The sequence below is a fragment of the Rutidosis leptorrhynchoides genome, chromosome 2, assembly GCF_046630445.1.
Source record: "Rutidosis leptorrhynchoides isolate AG116_Rl617_1_P2 chromosome 2, CSIRO_AGI_Rlap_v1, whole genome shotgun sequence".
NCBI classification, from domain to species: domain Eukaryota; kingdom Viridiplantae; phylum Streptophyta; class Magnoliopsida; order Asterales; family Asteraceae; genus Rutidosis; species Rutidosis leptorrhynchoides.
The window spans coordinates 434154018-434173637 of record NC_092334.1 but is presented as its reverse complement, the minus strand read 5'-3'; the positions used below and the strand labels follow the sequence as shown (position 1 = coordinate 434173637).

Sequence of the window (19620 nt, the reverse complement as noted above, 5' to 3'; positions counted from 1 at the left end):
ATTTTCAAATTTGAGGGTCCTTCTAGTCCTAACTACAAATTACAACATGTAACTCATCAACGTTCCTATTCCCTGTGTAAATCAAGGGTTCCCTGTTGCCGAAAAATCCCTTTTTTTAATCTTCATTTAACTCAATGTCAAAAATTTTACAATCTCGATTGATTTCATCTTCAACTCGAATCAAGAACCCTAATTTTTCATTCACGACGATTGCAATTACAAACCCAGTAGAGAGATATTGGATGCATATACAGAATAAAGATCCAAACATCGAAAAAACCCTAACAAGAATTGGGGCTAAATTAGATACATCATCAGTAAAGGAGGTAATAAAAAGGTGCAGTTCTAGTTCTAGTTCTAATTCTAATGATCAACGGTCTGTATTAGGTCTTAGATTCTTTATATGGGCTGGGATTCAACGTCAGTATAGACATAGCTCTTATATGTATAACATTGCCTGTAAGCTATTTAGAATTAGTCAAAACCCTAATGTGATTAAGGAAGTTATTGAGGCGTATGGTGATAATAATTGTGTTGTAGATGTGAAAAGCTTTAAAATTGTTCTGAATTTATGTAAGGAAGCTAGGTTAGAAAATGAGGGGTTATGGGTGTTGAAGAAGATGAATGATTTTGGTTGTAGACCCGATACGACAACTTATAATGTCGTGATTAAGTTGCTGTGCAAAAAGGGTCGGATGGATGACGCGTTGAAGTTGATGAAGGAAATGGGTTCGGTTGATGTTTATCCTGATATGGTGACATTGGTTTCAATGGTTGAAGGTTTTTGTGATTTGGGTAGGATAGAAGATGCTACTAGGTTGTTTAAGGTTGAAAATCGACAAGGATGTTTAGTAAACGTTGTTGCGTATTCGGCTCTTCTTGATGGGGTCTGTCGAGTTGGGAATTTAGAAAAAGGGTTGGAGTTATTGGAAGAAATGGAAAACGAAGGTGGTGTTTGTGCACCGACTGTTGTTACGTATACAACTATGATTCAAAGTTTTTGTGAAAAGGGTAGGTCGATTGAGGCATTGACTATTTTGGATCGAATGGAAGCGTGTGGTTGTGCACCGAATAGGGTTACAATTAGTACTTTAATTAACGGTCTTTGTAAAGAGGAAAAATTGGATGAAGCTTATAAGTTGATTGATCGATTGTTTATTAAAGGGAGTGTTTCTAAAAGTGAATGCTATAGCTCTCTTGTTGCGACGTTATTGAGAGTTGATAGGTTTGAAGAGGCTGAGAAAGTATTTAGGAAGATGTTGGTTAGTGGTTTGAAGCCGGATGGGGTGGCTTGTAGCGAGTTATTTAAGAGGTTGTGCTTAAAGGAACAACGAATGTTGGATGCTTTTGTGTTATTTTGTGAAATTGAGAAGTTAGGGTTTGCAACTTCTATTGATTCGGAGATTTATTCTATTATGATGGACGGGCTTTGTGCTAAAAGCCATTTGTTGGAAGCTTCGATTCTTGCTAAGTTGATGGTTGATAAAAGCATTTTACTTAGAGCTCCTTATGTAAAGAGTGTAGTTAAGTATCTAACTAATGCTGGAGAAATGGAACTCGTATCACGTGTATATAAGGTGAATGGTGACTGAGAAATTGTTCACTTGTGAGATGAATTTTGAGAGGTGTGCGTTGCCGTTAGATCATTAAGCTGTTGTGAAGTCTAATCTGAATGCTCAGATTCAAGGATAACTTGTGCAAAACTGTTAACTTGACGATGCTTGTCCTTCTACATTTTCGGAATTTAAGGCGATTACTTGTAAGAACTGAAAAATGGGCGGGTCGGTAACCAGTCAATATGGGTTCAGATAAAAAGGAACATTTTGTAAGGGTTAAAATAAAGGGACCTGTAAAAGTAAAACCAACAGGTCATATTTGCATGATAGTTGAATTTCAAGTTTGATGCATCATTTCTTGGTCAAAGACTAACTAATAAGCAGTCTGGCTATCCTTTTGAGCATTTTTATGTATTTCTCTTAGGATTTTACTGATAACTATGCAGAATGTATTGAAGAAAAACAGATTAACTAGATCAGCATTTGGTATAAGATTCTAAAACTATGAACATGATTTACTTTTAATATTTATCCCTCTCTTAATATCGTTGTATTTGATGTAGCCAATGATCAGTTCATCCTGTTCGACATCCCCCTTAAAGCCTTCTTACTGCTATCAGCATTATCTTTCACTCCATGGACCTGCAAAACATACATTGATGTGTTTATTACTTTTGTTCGGAGGATATAATACACAAAAAACCCAAAGAATAAACAAGGTTAGGTTACATATAAACAAACCTGACAAAAAGTATTACAATATTAACTCAGTAATTATTCAAGATAACTTGTGCCCAAAAATCCATTTAGAAAAGTTGAATGAAAAAAGTGTAGATGGCAAAAAAGGTAAAGGAGCCTTACCAAAATCTTCATGTAAATTAAGGTATCTAAGTCTTTCAATCACCAATATTTGCTTTAACAAAGTATAGAGACACCAAAATTGCCTTTTACCGACATAAAAAAAACTAAGTTGTATATTCAAGATGAAATATGGTCCCTTTTGGCGGTAAAAAAACATAAATGCTCTATGTTATGTACCCAAAACGATAAAATTTGGGTACCTCTTTGTGTCATCTGCACAAAAACCAATTTACAAAAGAAGAAACATACGGTGGTGGTTGCCTGCTGCATAGTGTCACGCTGCTGCTGCAAAACTTGCAGGATCGAAGAACGAGTTTCTTTCATTTCCTGGACAATTCTTCTATTTTCATTCATTCTGCCATTGGGCTTTTTCAGCTTCCCTATTACAATTGCTGCGTTTCCTCTTAGAGCAGCAGATCCCTGTTCCATCATGATCCCGTTAACATGTATCCACAGGGTAAGAAGCATACTTATAAAGCACCATAGATTACTAAGAAAATAACTTCCTTAATTCTGAATAAAAATGCTTTGTGTATGAAGAAGATAAAGTAACTTTGTTCTATTTTTGCTGTATATAATATATCTTGAAGAAAGAACTACTGTAATATCCTAACAAACTTGTTCAAAATATTACAGTTTGCAGCTAATATGTTGGTGTGCAAAATAAAATAATAATACCTGCACATTGTTTGAGCCTACCGATCCCGTTAATTCAGGTCGGGTGGCCTGATAAACCTTTGTTGAGCCAAGTCTTTTCAGTTCAGTTTTTAGACTGTTAATGTCATTTCTGTACTCGCGCATCTTTACAAGCAACGTTGCTTTCTCTGAAGATCCCACACTCCTAGCCTCAAGATCCATCTTACGCATCTACAGGAGCAAATCACAGTCTAATAGAACCATATAACCAATAACCAAAACATATGAAAAGATACGCAATAACCGCGATTTGTGCATTACCAGAGATTCGGCCTCTTTAATTTTTTCTGCAATTTCAGTAACTTCCTGTTTCTTCTGATCTGAAATGCATTTAAATAATATCTTAATCATATATCACTGCATACATCCTAAAGCTACTTGAAATCGTATAATACATGATTATTTCAACATTATCCATCTAAACTATAGTAATAAATAGTCAACGAGGATGATTTTCAACTCAGATTTGGTCAATTAGAGATTAGCATACAAATTAGGGTTTTGTTTGTTTACCAGATGATTTAGTTCAGTTAATTGTCAAAAAATACCCTAATTTTTTTAGCAGCAAATGTACACAATCGAGTATATTGTTACATGTTACAACACTGTATGATCAACCGTATAACTGCTGCCATGAATCATATATAAATAGCAAAAAAAAGTAGATCAACAAAGTTCATAATTCACCTTCAAGTAGAACTCTAGCAGACATACATTTCAGCTTTAAATCTGCTAAAAGTTCGTGAAATTGGCGATTAAATTCTTCAAAAACTTCACTCATTGTCTCTATTTCTGATCATCAGAATCTGAATCACCTTCAATTGAATCAAACGAAATCATACATCAGTTCGCACTAATGATAACTAAAAAAAACCTAAAAATAAATTTCGATTAAAGTAATAAAACAATTAACTAACTAATGACGGAATATAATGCATAATCTGCTTAGTTAACCTAGATGTATGACGGATTATTGATTGACGGAAGGAATCTTAGAAAGAAAGTGGTGATCGGAGATTGTAGGAGCGAACGGAGAGTATTACCGTAATTCAATATTTTCGTGAAGCGCCAAAATGTATAAAAAATTACTGAGTATGATTATTGAGGTCAAATTGACCAAAAAGTAATATGAAAGCCACTTTTTCTGGATAAAGGATATATTCATTTTTTTTTGCTCACAAAGGAGTGTGATTACAATTTAATGCGTAAAATAGTGTCTGATTGAAAAATAGTGTCAATTGGGTAACATGTGATACCGTGAATTTTTTTTATAATTTTGATTCATGTTGTGTATTTACATGTCATATTTCATTTAATGACTAACATTTTAACATTTTTTTTTAATTTTTACAATTTAGTGACTAGGATTCTTTAATTGGATCTCCATAACACTCCCTCTCCCTTGTTTGATTATCATCCTTAGAACACGCACAATGTTATACATCTATCATCCTTGTTTGAGTTATTGAAATTTTTTTTTTTAATTTATATCTTTTAACTGTTAAAATCGATGGACTTAGATGGTCAAACAGCAGAATTTTTGGAACGGAATGATGTGAATCGATGGTCCCAGATACAACCAAGCGAAGAACACACATAGTGAATTTCATGATTTAATTGATCACAAGACTTATAATCAGTTGCATTCACATCCAAAAGTAGCGATTACGTGAGTTTTTACCAGAATCGAGTCCAAAACATCTTCAAATTGAGAGAATAAGAATGAACAGTTGCGCAAACCTTCATGAAGAAGAAGATGAACTTGAACTTAGATATTTCGATTTAATCTTCTTCAAGTGATGATATAAACATGAAATATGCTTGAAATCACTCCAGGAACACTCGAAAATTATCATCATAGCCTGAAACATCTTGAATCGATCTAATTTTGATTTTCACTTTTTGAGTCAAAAACTTAGATCCGAAAATTAGAGCTCAAATCTGAAAATTAAGCTTTGAAACTTCGTAGAGAGCTGCGTGAGATGATTTAGAGTAACTCTACATTTTTACATTTTCGAAAACAAGTCCAAATTGTTTCCGAGACCAAATCAGTTCGTGTTTTCGGTTTATGATGACATGGAATAATATAATACATGGAATATACATGTATTATATTGACATGAATATATTGACATCGAATATACATGTAAGCATAAAATAATATAATACAATGACACGTGTCAGATATTACCTCAATTGCAACTATTTTTCAATCACACATCTTTTTACGCACTAAATTGAAATCATACTCCTTTATGAAAAAAAAAACGGATATACCCTTTATTGGGAAAAAGTGGCATTTATATTACCTTTTTGGGCAATTTGCCCGATTTTTTATGTTTTTTGAAATATTTTGTGTATTACTTGAAACTTATAAATTTTCTAATAGATTGAGCTTTTAATTTTAGTAAACTCTAAGTTATAAACTTTGTTTTATATGAAAAAACTAGTGAAATGACCCGTGAAAGTACGAGTTTGTTTAAACGAAACAGTTTAATGATATATTTTAGGTATTAAGTGAATTTAAACGTTAAAGTCATTTAGTTTAATGACCCGACAAATTTCGACTAAGAAACTTCTCGTTGTTTTTACAAATAAATTGATGTATCTAATTTGGTCGGAATAAATGAACTACATTTATTATCTCACTATCATCTTTCAATTTTCATCATAATTACTATTTTTCTTGTCATAAAAGCCTACATTATAACCTTTTATTGAGACGTGTATTTCGCATACTTATATAATATAATGTAGTTAATCTCGTAAAGAGAACTCATATTTGAATTTGAATAATAATAATTAAAATTATAACTATAACTATAATAATTATAGTTATAATAATTATAACTATAACTATAATAATTATAATTAATAATAATAATAAAGTTTGCTCAATAATTGATTATTTTTAATCTTAATAATAATTATTAGTAATATCAAATGTCTCTTGAAATTTTATCAAAAATTAAAATACAATTATTATATGAAGGTTGTGCAATATGCTTCAAAGTTTGTAAATGTGTTCATGGAGTGTTTTGTAAAATATTGTACAATTTTATTTAAAGTTTGTATATATGATCATGTGAGTGTTTTATTATATGGTTGTACATAAGTCTTAAGTCTTCAAATATTATACATATATAATCATTGGTGATCATTGGGATGGGTCAACTTCACAAGTCAACAAATCAATAATCCCCGATCCCCAAGGTATACAAATTTACACACAAATTTGTGGCCATACATTTAATCATCAGATTAAAATATTAATTTAGTTCATAAACACACCTTCTTAATTCAATAAATTTCTAATTATCGATCTATATTTTCATTTAGCTGAATGCATGTGTGAACAATTACTCGTAATAATTAATATTAATGAGAGTGGATTTTTTCCCCCGAAAAACATGAAATAAATAAATAAGTAGATTTAATTTAATTAGTAATTAATTAGATTAATGACATCAGCCTTAAGGCTTAGAATTTTTTTTTTTTTTTTGATTTTTTCTTAACAAAGGAATTAGCCTAATAATGACATCATTATTATAGGATTTTAATAAAAACTATAAATAAGAATTATAAAAATTATAAGCTTTGTTTCACATCTTCGCATGTCAAAAAACTCTCATTCTTATAAATTACTGTATACAAATTACCGTACTAAAAGCTTAGAGTGTGAGATTGTCAGAGTCTGTAGTTAATATTAAAATGCTATAATGATGATGTCATTATTAGACTAATTCATTTGTTAAGAAAAAATCAAAAATAAAAAGAAAAAAAATCTAAGCATGGTGGGTGATGTTATTAATCTAAATAATTTTGAATTAAAATTAAATATTATTAATTAATTATTCTTATTAAATCTTATTAATAATTATTTTAATTATTAAAATTAAATAATTTTGAATTGAGTACGAGAAGGTATAAAAACTAGACAGAAGGAAACCAATTCTAAATTTATATTTTAATTTACACTTTTAAAATAAAATGAGACGACCCGTCCTAATCCATAAGGACGAATACAATAACATATGATTACATTGCGAGGTATTTGACCTCTATATGATACATTTTACAAACAATGCATTCGTTTTAAAAAAAAAAAAAACTTTCATATCTTCGAAAGTTGACAGGCATGCATACCCTTTCATAATATATCCAAACTATAAATGACTTATTAGTAATCTTGTTGAACTCAATGACTCGAATGAAACGTCTTTTGAAATATGTCATGAATGACTCCAAGTAATATCGCTAAATGAGCAAATGTACAGCGGAAGATTTCTTTCAAACCTGAGAATAAACATGATTTCAAGTGTCAACCAAAAGGGTAGTGAGTTCATTAGTTTATCATAAACATTCATTTTCATCATTTTAATAGACCACAAGATTTCATATATTTAATTGTACACGTAACCCGAGTACAAAATAATACGTGTAACCCGCGAATTAAAAAAAAATCATTCATATGGTGAACGCTTGATAACCGACTTAACTTTAATGCATAGAATATCCCCAAACAAAACCTCTCGTCTGTATAATAATAATAATCTCGAAGTACTAAAGCATCCGTACCCCGGATAGGACTTGTCGTGGTCCATAGATCTATCTTTAGGATTCGCGTCAATTAGGAGCCATACCCGTTTCCTAATTATTAGGTTACCAAGCTAAAAGGGGTGATATTCAGTATTCATAATCCAACCATAGAATGTAGTTTTTGATCACTTGTGTCTATTTCGTAAAACATTAGTAAAATCAGCGCATATATTCTCAGTCCCAAAAATATATATAAAAAAGGAGTAATGAAACTCACAATATAATATTTTGTAGTAAAAATATTCATACGACGATACCGAACAATGCAGGGTTGACCTCGGATTCACGAACCTATATCATTTATACATATATTAAAACATATAATCGTAGCAGAACATATATTTATATTGTTATTAGTGATAGTTTTTATATTAATAACTTATATATTTTATTATATATTCATCTTGTATATTTTAGATAACTAGAAGTATTAATATATTTAGATTATGGGTGTTAAATATATTTTTATATAATTACTCTTTTGTTTACAAATTACTAGTTATAATAGCACTAGCATAATTATAATGATAATAATAATAATTTTTCATACTACTAATAATAATAATGATAGTATTGATAATAGTTTTTATAAAAATATAGATTTAAGGTAATGATACTTTTAGTAATAATTATACTAATACTACTTATATTTATAACAATGATACTAATAATAACGTTTATAAAAAATAATAACATATTGTATTGTTTGATAATGATAATAATATTAATAATCCTAATCATAATAATAATAACAATAATATTAACAATAATAATAATACTTATATCTTAATAATAATAATGATATTAATGATAGTGATAATAATAATACTTAATGCTAATACTTATTATGAATGATAATATTATTAATCATATAACAACAATAATTAATAATAATAATAACAATAATAATAAATATAAACATAATAGTAATAATAATAATGACTACCTTAATAGGAAGAGCTAAAAAGAATAAATAAATGTAACATCCCAACCCGTTAACCAACCAAAAACGCGGAATAAAAAAATTTTTAAAACTGACTGGGCTGACCAGATGGGGTGCGCGGCGCGCGCACAGGGCCTGGCAGCCCGCTGTCCGGATTTTCCAACTCACGCGAAAAGATCTTCGACTTCCCGACACATTTAGACCAAATGCTTTTCACAACATGTTACAATAGTTAAAATTAACACGTTCCATTAATAAAAAGGGTTTTACGACACCGGGCCCACATATGCCCAAATTACCCTTTAGTACGAAATACAAGTCTTCGACCACACGAATTTTAATACAAAATAAAGCCGAGCATGGCGATTGGGGATACGCAACCCAATCCTAATCAAACCGAAAGCAAGCCTTCTAAAGAAACTACGCGAGTCCACTAGTCCCACGCTTACCCGAGCCACCATATCCATGCATATCTATAAAAATGTAAACAACGAGAGGGTAAGCTAACGCTTAGTGAGTGAAAATATACTACATACATATATATGCATAAAATGGACACGCCACATAAATAAACAAATACCGCATACCAGAGCATCCAAGCATAAAGGCAAGCTAATCTAAGCATACCGTACGATCACTAAGCAACAAGCTAAATATGCATCAACAAACATAAGTTCACCAACGACGATGCGAACAATGCCAAGAAGCTACACCCGGAGGGTTAGCTACATCACGACAATACAACAATATATATATAACAATATATAAACGAATAAGGTTAACCCCTTAACCCATTACCGAATACCAACACCACAATGAAGATTGGCCGAACTACACGAGCCTTAGTAATCCAAAACCACACGAGATTACTATCTTTAACAAGACAACATCGAGGTTGGCCGAACTACACGAGCCTTAGTAATCCGAACTACACGAGATCACTACCTCAATAAGATGACCGAACTACACATGTCATCGTGAACCCGAAACCACACGCGATTCACTTTCAACATCAAAACCCTTCGCCATTGGGGTTATATCATCCACATCACAACCACGTGTGATAGCGTACACACAAAACGTGTACCTCGCCAAAGGTGGTCAACCAAAATGCACAACCGTGCCAATTGGATCTAAACGCAAGTCCATCAAATCCACCTATATGTGAAGTGAGCTCTATAACCGAGAACCACTTCACCCGACCCGCACCCATCCTACACATACATATGCACATAGGATATTAACACTCACCTTGTCGCCTTGATGAATGCTTTCAAGTAATCCGCAACACGTCAATGGAAAGTACCTAATCAATTCATCAAAAATACAATAACACACTTAGAGTGAATTTACAAACCAACTCAAATCGACACTTAGTGCAAATTCGACCAATTGCACTTACAAACACCAAACGCGTCCAAACTAACCACTAATTCACTAATCACAAGTGAAATGGTCCTAATAAGCCGAATGAACCCAAACTTAAGTGTTTAACACTTATCAATCTCAAAATCACCCAAAAACCCTAATTTTGACTCAATTCCAAAATTAGTCTTTCAAACACACCAAAAAGGGTTCCAATACTTCCATAATCACTAAACCTAGTGATTAAACCCAATTACAAGTCATAAACAAGACCAATTTGTTCACCAACCTAAAATCCACCAACAATAACAATAAACCCGATTACTAGCATCAACAAACTCACTTCAAGAGTTTTAAATGGGTTTCTTAACAATTTAAGTTCAAACCCTAACTTTGAATATCAAATCAAACAATGAAATTCGGAGTTAGAACTTACCACAACAACCAAAACGTAGCTAGGAACGAGGTGAACAACTTTAACACTTGAGCTTTTGATCAAACCAAGCTTCTTCTTCACCAAAACCCCAATTCCCTCTCTAGAACTCTCTTTCTCTAGATATTTGAGAGTGTTTGTGGATGTGAAATATGATCCAAAAGTGAATCCAAACCAGCTGATATGGCCTGAGATCCGGCCTCATGTGAAAAGACCAAAATGCCCTTCATTAAACTCAAAATAGAAAAAGACAGGATTCTGTCGCTGGGCTAGTGCGCGGCGCGCTCACCCAAGGGTGCGCGGCACGCACACTGGTCTGGGCAGAATCTGAGCCTTTTGATTTATACCACGCTTCACCCATTATACGCACATCATTTATACTCTAAGTATACTAAATATTAGGGTCTTACAACTCTCCCCCACTTAGAATCGATCACGTCCTCGTGATCCTTGTCACTTAACCAAACGGACCACACTCCACGGTCCTCAGGCATAAGTCCCAATCCGACTTTCCTAAGCAATTCTTCCCAATGAATCGCCTTTAACAACTACATCGTCACCCGTGATTTATCAAATCCAAAATCCGAGCACTAAAACCACGATCATTCCCTAACATCGGGAAAACTCAACCAATCTCGTACCGAGATATCAATCCATTAGCGTACCCTTACCGAGTACAACGCTAAAAGTAACCAAGTCTCAATATATGGTCAACAACCCGAAGCGATGAAGACCGAACCAAAGGAATCCTTACGGATAACACCAATCACTATACATCCCTTGTAGTGCGCAATACGACCAATACGCAACTACCGTAACATCATAACAAACGGCTAAAACCGATAGCGCCCAAAACGACTATGGCAACGCTAATCCAAAAGTGTACAAAATCGACTATCGTCACACCCGTAACAACATGTGAGCGAAACACGGCTATCACATCACTAAATCATACAACATGGTCCTCGCGACCCCACCATCGGCGTATAAAACAACCAATAGTTCCCACAACACGGTCCTTACGACCCCACCATTGGTGCATAAAACAACCAATAGATCAAACCACACGGTCCTTACGAACCCACCATCGGTGTATAAAACAACCGATAGATCACACCACACGAAGGCTGGCCGAAAACACACGCGCCTTAGTGAATCCGAACTACACGCGACTCACTACCTTCACCACAACAACAATCGGGATTGGCCGAACTACACGCGCCTTAGTGAATCCGAACTACACGAGAGTCACTATCCCGGAGGAATGACCGAACTACACGAGTCATTTGTGAATCCGAACTACACGAGACTCACTCCTCAATACAATGACCGAAACCACACGAGTCATTTGTGAATCCGAACTACACGCAACTCACTTTCACAATAAGATGACCGAACTACACGCGTCATCGTGAATCCGAACTACAAGTGATCCACCTCCAAAACTCAACACAGGAATGGTACTCGCATTTCCCACCGGTACTCGCATTTCCCGATAATGTTATACCATGCCGATATAACACTACTCCCATCACACACGCTCTTTGGCCTCCATCACGACGAGTAGTGTAACATCGCGCACTGCTACACCATAGTGCATCCTAACGGAATACACTAACCATCAACACACGCTCTTTTGGCCTCGATCAACGAGTAGTGCAACATCACGCACTGCTACACTATAGTGAATCCTAACGGATACCACTAACCATCACCATACGTACGCGTACACAACGCCAACACAAACAAGCAAGAACCGCCCATATCGCACATAGGCACAAAACAACAATTCCCCAAGAGAGAACCCGACACGCACATCCCTTAACCGAGGGATTTCACCTTGCTCGTCAAACACGTCCATCATCCCTCAACGAGATTTACCACATTACCACCTCGGTGATATTTCAAATCCAAAATCATAAGTACAACTTAACCGAAATTGTACTCTGCCACAAGTCGACCAAAACTAGGTCCCGACCCAAATTCCGGACCTACTAAAAGCGTCATCCGAAATCTCACACTAAAACCTCCTCGTGCGGGAGTGTAACTCCCCCACTTGGAACTACATTCCATAACCGCATCCTGTACAACCGTACCATGCTACCAAAGGTAGACTTTACCAATAATTGGGTTTACACGACCCATCACCATATCTTGCTCCAACCTTGAGCACACGAAGAATTTCAACCAATCCTTCAACACTTCGAACGAAAAGTGTACCCCAATTACACGAGCTCTACTCTCGCAATCATCCCATTGCTATGGCTTGTCAAATTTCACCCGGTCACTCATGTACCTAAGGGTTTCACTTCGGTACCCTAAGTACCAAGTAACCGCAACACAATCGGAGTCGAACACCACGCTAGTAGGTATAAAAAAAGGCACCTAATGTCGCGTCACGTAGACTCCATTACCAACATACATCGAGATCCAAAACACTCGATCTCAAGGGTTCCAACCACCCGACGAACCTCATAGTTCATCAACTTTCACACTATAGCGAACACGCGCTTAACAATTGAACACCAAAACCCATTTCCATGGCTTGGTAGAAACATTTCCCAAATACTAAGGAATGCTTGGTTGCACCAAGTCTTACGCCCTTCGCCCGACAATCAAATGGCACCATAGGGTACTTCCATTAGGAACGTCACCCATAACAACAATATGCACAACACAAGTCATTTAACAACTCAAACTCATCGGCACAAAATAAATAATCAAAGGACGTATCTATTAAAACGAAACGTACCTTAACGTCTCCTTGTCGCACCCGTCCCCGCCAACTTGGGACATTCCGACTTATGATGTCCTTCTTTTTGGCAATTGAAGCACACCATGCCATCACCCTTTGGTACCGAACATTCCCAAGACTTGTGACCCCTCAAGCCACAATTGTAACACCTAGACGCACTAGCATCCGATATACCCGTCCGTGCACCACCCGTGTTCACGCTCGGACCCTTAGTCCTCTTACTCGGAGCACCATACGAAACAACCCTTCTTTCACTTGAAGGTTCACTCTTCTTGGATCGTGAATAAGACTCGAAACCTCTAGCCAAGGCGAATAATTCCACAAACGATTTCGCTTGACCCCGGCTAATTTTACTCTTCAAGTCATCATTCAAGGTCCGATAGAAATCTTGCATCAACAAATGAGCATTCCCCAAATACTCCGGGTAAAAACGAGCCTTCGCCATAAAGGTCGTCTTGAGAGTATTCAAATCCATAGAACCCTGATGTAAATTTCGCAACTCATTACGCATTTCTGACAAATCGGCTGAAGTTCGGAACTCCTCGAAGAATTCCTTCTTAAACTCGTCCCATGATAATGCCATAAACGGTTCACCACCGACAAGATCAATCTTACCATCCAACCAATCCTTTGCCCTACCCCGCAACAAACTCGTAGCGAGTCTCGTCTTTTTCTCGGGAGGGCAATCAATAGTACGAAAACACCCTTCGACATCCGAGATCCAAGTTGTGCTTATCAAAGGATCCGGTTCCCCGTCATACATTGGGGGTTTAGTCCTCATGAAGCTCTTAAGACAACGCTCCATTTCACTACTACCCCGAAATTCGGAATACTTTCTATCCATTTCTTCTCGAAACGCACTCATTTGCTCCGCAACGGCGACCGCAACTCTAGAGTTAAACTCCTCGTCATTCGTCTCGATCTCGTTTCGCGTCGTCATTCTAAAGAATGCAAAACGATTAGTCCACGAACGTATAAAACAACACGCATAACACCGCCCCATCTTGCTCAACACTCATCGTACATCACTTGTTAGACACGATTTGCACCCGTAATAAGGTTTGCAAGTCCTTATTACGCACACACGCCGCATCAACTCGTTAGTACAACGACCGCCTCGCTTGATATCATAAACAAACAAAAACAAATTCCACGCAACAACAACACACGCGAGAATTATTATCACAACACAATAATATATTAATAATATCCGCATTACTAATATAAACGTTAGTCCACTTACAAACAAGGCACTAACTATAGCCCATTCCGACCCGTAATCCTACAAGTCCCGTAACAAATTAAGCACACACAAAAGTCTAAGTCTAGGCACCTATCTCAAGTCACCTAAATCCCTTAGACCATGCTCTGATACCACTTGTAACATCCCAACCCGTTAACCAACCAAAAACGAGGAATAAAAAAAATTTAAAACTGACTGGGCTGACCAGATGCGGTACGCGACGCGCACACCCACCTGTGCGCGGCGCGCACAGGGCCTGGCAGCCCGCTGTTCGGATTTTCCAACTCACGCGAAAAGATCTTCGACTTCCCGACACATTTACACCAAATGCTTTTCACAACATGTTACAATAGTTAAAATTAACACGTTCCATTAATAAAAAGGGTTTTACGACACTGGGCCCACATATGCCCAAATTACCCTTTAGTACGAAATACAAGTCTTCGACCACACGACTTTTAATACAACATAAAGCCGAGCATGGCGATTGGGGATACGCTACCCAATCCTAATCAAACCGAAAGCAAGCCTTCTAAAGCAACTACGCGAGTCCACTAGTCCCACGCTTACCCGAGCCACTGTATCCATGCATATCTATAAAAATGTAAACAACGAGAGGGTAAGCTAACGCTTAGTGAGTGAAAATATACTACATACATATATATGCATAAAATGGGCACGCCACATAAATAAACAAATACCGCATACCGGAGCATCCAAGCATAAAGGCAAGCTAATCTAAGCATACCGTACGAGCACTAAGCAACAAGCTAAATATGCATCAACAAACATAAGTTCACCAACGACGATGCGAACAACGCCAAGAAGCTACACCAGGAGGGTTAGCTACATCACGAAAATACAACAATATATATATAACAATATATAAACGAATAAGGTTAACCCCTTAACCCATTACCGAATACCAACACCACAATGAAGATTGGCCGAACTACACGAGCCTTAGTAATCCGAAACCACACGAGATTACTATCTTTAACAAGACAACATCAAGGTTGGCCGAACTACACGAGCCTTAGTAATCCGAACTACACGAGATCACTACCTCAATAAGATGACCGAACTACACATGTCATCGTGAACCCGAAACCACACGTGATTCACTTTCAACATCAAAACCCTTCGCCATTGGGGTTATATCATCCACATCACAACCACGTGTGATAGTGTACACACAAAACGTGTACCTCGCCAAAGGTGGTCAACCAAAACGCACAACCGTGCCAATTGGATCTAAACGCAAGTCCATCAAATCCACCTATATGTGAAGTGAGCTCTATAACCGAGAACCACTTCACCCGACCCGCACCCATCCTACACATACATATGCACATAGGATATTAACACTCACCTTGTCGCCTTGATGAATGCTTTCAAGTAATCCGCAACACGTTAATGGAAAGTACCTAATCAATTCATCAAAAATACAATAACACACTTAGAGTGAATTTACAAACCAACTCAAATCGACACTTAGTGCAAATTCGACCAATTGCACTTACAAACACCAAACGCGTCCAAACTAACCACTAATTCACTAATCACAAGTGAAATGGTCCTAATAAGCCGAATGAACCCAAACTTAAGTGTTTAACACTTATCAATCTCAAAATCACCCAAAAACCCTAATTTTGACTCAATTCCAAAATTAGTCTTTCAAACACACCAAAAAGGGTTCCAATACTTCCATAATCACTAAACCTAGTGATTAAACCCAATTACAAGTCATAAACAAGACCAATTTGTTCACCAACCCAAAATTCACCAACAATAACAATAAACCCGATTACTAGCATCAACAAACTCACTTCAAGAGTTTTAAATGGGTTTCTTAACAATTTAAGTTCAAACCCTAACTTTGAATATCAAATCAAACAATGAAATTTGGAGTTAGAACTTACCACAACAACCAAAACATAGCTAGGAACGAGGTGAACAACTTTAACACTTGAGCTTTTGATCAAACCAAGCTTCTTCTTCACCAAAACCCCAATTCCCTCTCTAGAACTCTCTCTCTCTAGGTATTTGAGAGTGTTTGTGGATGTGAAATATGATCCAAAAGTGAATCCAAACCAGCTGATATGGCCTGAGATCTGGCCTCATGTGAAAACATCAAAATGCCCTTCGTTAAACTCAAAATAGAAAAAGACAGGATTCTGTCGCTGGGCTAGTGCGCGGCGCGATCACCCAAGGGTGCGTGGCGCGCACTGATAATGCTAAAAACGAACATATATTTCATAGCATTATTCCTCAAGAAAGACAAGCTTTTAGTTGCAATTGTTCTATTTAAAAGTGATATTCGTTTAAATAATAAAAGGTGAAGACAAAAGACAGATTCGACGAATTGAAGACGCAAACGACCAAAAAGCTCAAAAGTACAAAATACAATCAAAGAGGTTCCAATTATTGATAAGAAACGTCTCAAAATTGCAAGAGTACAAGATTCAAAACGCAAAGTACAAGATATTAAATTGTACGCAAGGACGTTCGAAAATCCGGAACCGGGACCAGAGTCAACTCTCAACACTCGACGCAACGGACTAAAAATTACAAGTTAACTATGTATATAAATATAATATAATATATAATTAATTCTTAAAATATATATATATATTATAATATATTTATAAATCGTCGGCAAATAAAGAGCCAAAGCTGGGTGAGCTGTAATTTCAAACTCCGCGAGTTGCGGAGTTTGAAGGCAAAAAATTACGTGACTCGCGGAGTTCACCTGGACTCAAATTCCTATAAAAGCCAATGCAGTTCAACGAAAAATATATCCTAAAATCTCTCTTTCTCTATATGTAAACGTAATATATATATATATTTTAATTTTAATTTTAATTATAATTCTAATAATAAGGGTATGTTAGCGAATGTTGTAAGGGTGTAAGTCGAAATTCTGTCCGTGTAACGCTACGCTATTTTTAATCATTGTAAGTTATGTTCAACCTTTTTACATTAATGTCTCGTAGCTAAGTTATTATTATGCTTATTTAATCCGAAGTAATCATGATGTTGGACTAATTACTAAAATTGGGTAATTAGGCTTTGTACCATAATTGGGGTTTGGACAAAAGAACGACACTTGTGGAAATTAGACTATGGGCTATTAATGGGCTTTATATTTGTTTAACTAAATGATAGTTTGTTAATTTTAATATAAAGATTTACAATTGGACGTCCCTATAAATAACCATATACACTCAATCGGACACGATGGGCGGGGTATTTATAAGTACGAGTAATCGTTCATTTAACCGGACACGGGAATGGATTAATAGCCACTAGAATTATTAAAACAGGGGTGAAATTATGTACAAGGACACTTGGCATAATTGTTAATAAAGTATTAAAACCTTGGGTTACACGCAGTCGATAACCTGGTGTAATTATTAAACAAAGTATTAAAATCTTGTTACAGTTTAAGTCCCCAATTAGTTGGAATATTTAACTTCGGGTATAAGGATAATTTGACGAGGACACTCGCACTTTATATTTATGACTGATGGACTGTTATGGACAAAAACCAGACGAACATATTAAATAATCCAGGACAAAGGACAATTAACCCATGGGCATAAAACTAAAATCAACACGTCAAACATCATGATTACGAAAGTTTAAATAAGCACAATTCTTTTATTTCATATTTAATTTCCTTTATTTTATATTTAATTGCACTTCTAATTATAGCACTTTTATTTATTGTTATTGTATTTAATTGCACTTTTAATTATCGTACTTTTTAATTATCGCAAGTTTATTTTATCGCACTTTTATTTATCGCAATTTCATTATCGTTATTTACTTTACGCTTTAAATTAAGTCTTTTATTTATTTAATATTTTACATTTTGTTTTAACTGCGACTAAAGTTTTAAAATCGACAAACCGGTCATTAAACGGTAAAAACCCCCCTTTATAATAATAATATTACTTATATATATATTTGTATTTTTATAAAATAAAACTAATATAGCGTTAAGCTTTGTTTAAAAGATTTTCCCTGTGGACCGAACCGGACTTACTTAAAACTACACTACTGTACGATTAGGTACACTGCCTATAAGTGTAGTAGCAAGGTTTAAGTATATCCATTCAATAAATAAATAAATATCTTGAGTAAAATTGTATCGTATTTAATAGTATTTCCTTGTAAAATATAAGCTATTTTATATACCCCTAGCGAAAACATCAAGTATTTTTGGCGCCGCTGCCGGGAAACTTAAACGCCGAAAGCGCAACGCTAATATATATAAAAAAAACAAAAAGATTTTTATTTTTAGTTTACTTCTATAAAAATACGTTTTTATAAAAATACGTTTTATATATTCGAAAATATAAAAAGAAAAACAAAAATATAAATATTTTTAAGAATTTGTTAAATATTTAAGTTTTATAAAGTTTCTTTATTTTTATTTTATAAAAATATAAGTTTTATTTAAATATTTTGTTTTTATTTAAAACATAAAATCAAAAACCGAAAAAAAAACATTTATAAATCTAGTTTTAAGAGTTTTATTTATAAAATTATAAAATATTTCTATTTTTATTTTAGGTTTTAAAATGTAAGTTTTATTAAATTTATATAAATATATTTTATTTAAAACAAAAAAATAAATAAATAAAATATAAATAAAACTGACCTGTTGAATTTTGACCTGCATCTCGTCTGAGCCTGAACCCTCTGCGACTCGCGGAGTTATTAAACCGGACCAACCGCGACTCGCGGAGCCGTCTGACACGGGCCACACAGGAACCCTAACAGCATCAATTACGGGATAATTATTATTATTATTAATTTTAAAACCTAATTAGGGTTTGATTAGTTAATTAATTTTAATTAATTTAGTTTTATTTATTTAATTTGTAATATTAAGTTTATTTAGTTTTATTAATATGTAAAAATTAATAGTTTTATAAAATAAATAATATAAAAATAATATTTTTATAAAAAATTGTATTTTTTTACAACCTTTAGTATATTTTTATATTTTGTCCCTTTTTATTTGTTTTTAGCGTAACTTTTGTGTTTTTCGCTAGTTTTTAGTTTTAAACTTAATTTTTGCCATAGTTATTTTTATTTATAGATTTTTAGGCTTTGTCGTAAAATCCCTTAAGTGCTTTTTCTTTAGACTAAGATCTA

At 34.8% G+C, this 19620-nt stretch overlaps 2 protein-coding genes across 2 annotated transcripts; one reads left to right on the top strand and one right to left on the bottom strand.

The window, feature by feature from the left end:
- Positions 1-99: 99 nt before the first annotated feature.
- LOC139892402 (pentatricopeptide repeat-containing protein At5g47360-like) lies at positions 100-2138 on the top strand. The gene has a single exon (XM_071875465.1). The coding sequence runs from the start codon at positions 135-137 to the stop codon at positions 1590-1592; it is 1458 nt and encodes a 485-aa protein (XP_071731566.1). The 5' UTR covers positions 100-134; the 3' UTR covers positions 1593-2138.
- On the bottom strand, positions 1912-4156 carry LOC139892403 (vesicle transport v-SNARE 12-like). Its single transcript, XM_071875466.1, has 6 exons — positions 4068-4156; positions 3801-3928; positions 3375-3433; positions 3096-3284; positions 2667-2837; positions 1912-2198 (listed from the first exon to the last, which is right to left on the bottom strand). The coding sequence occupies exons 2-6, from the start codon at positions 3892-3894 to the stop codon at positions 2127-2129; spliced, it is 585 nt and encodes a 194-aa protein (XP_071731567.1). The 5' UTR covers positions 3895-3928; positions 4068-4156; the 3' UTR covers positions 1912-2126.
- Between the last annotated feature and the right edge of the window lie 15464 nt (positions 4157-19620).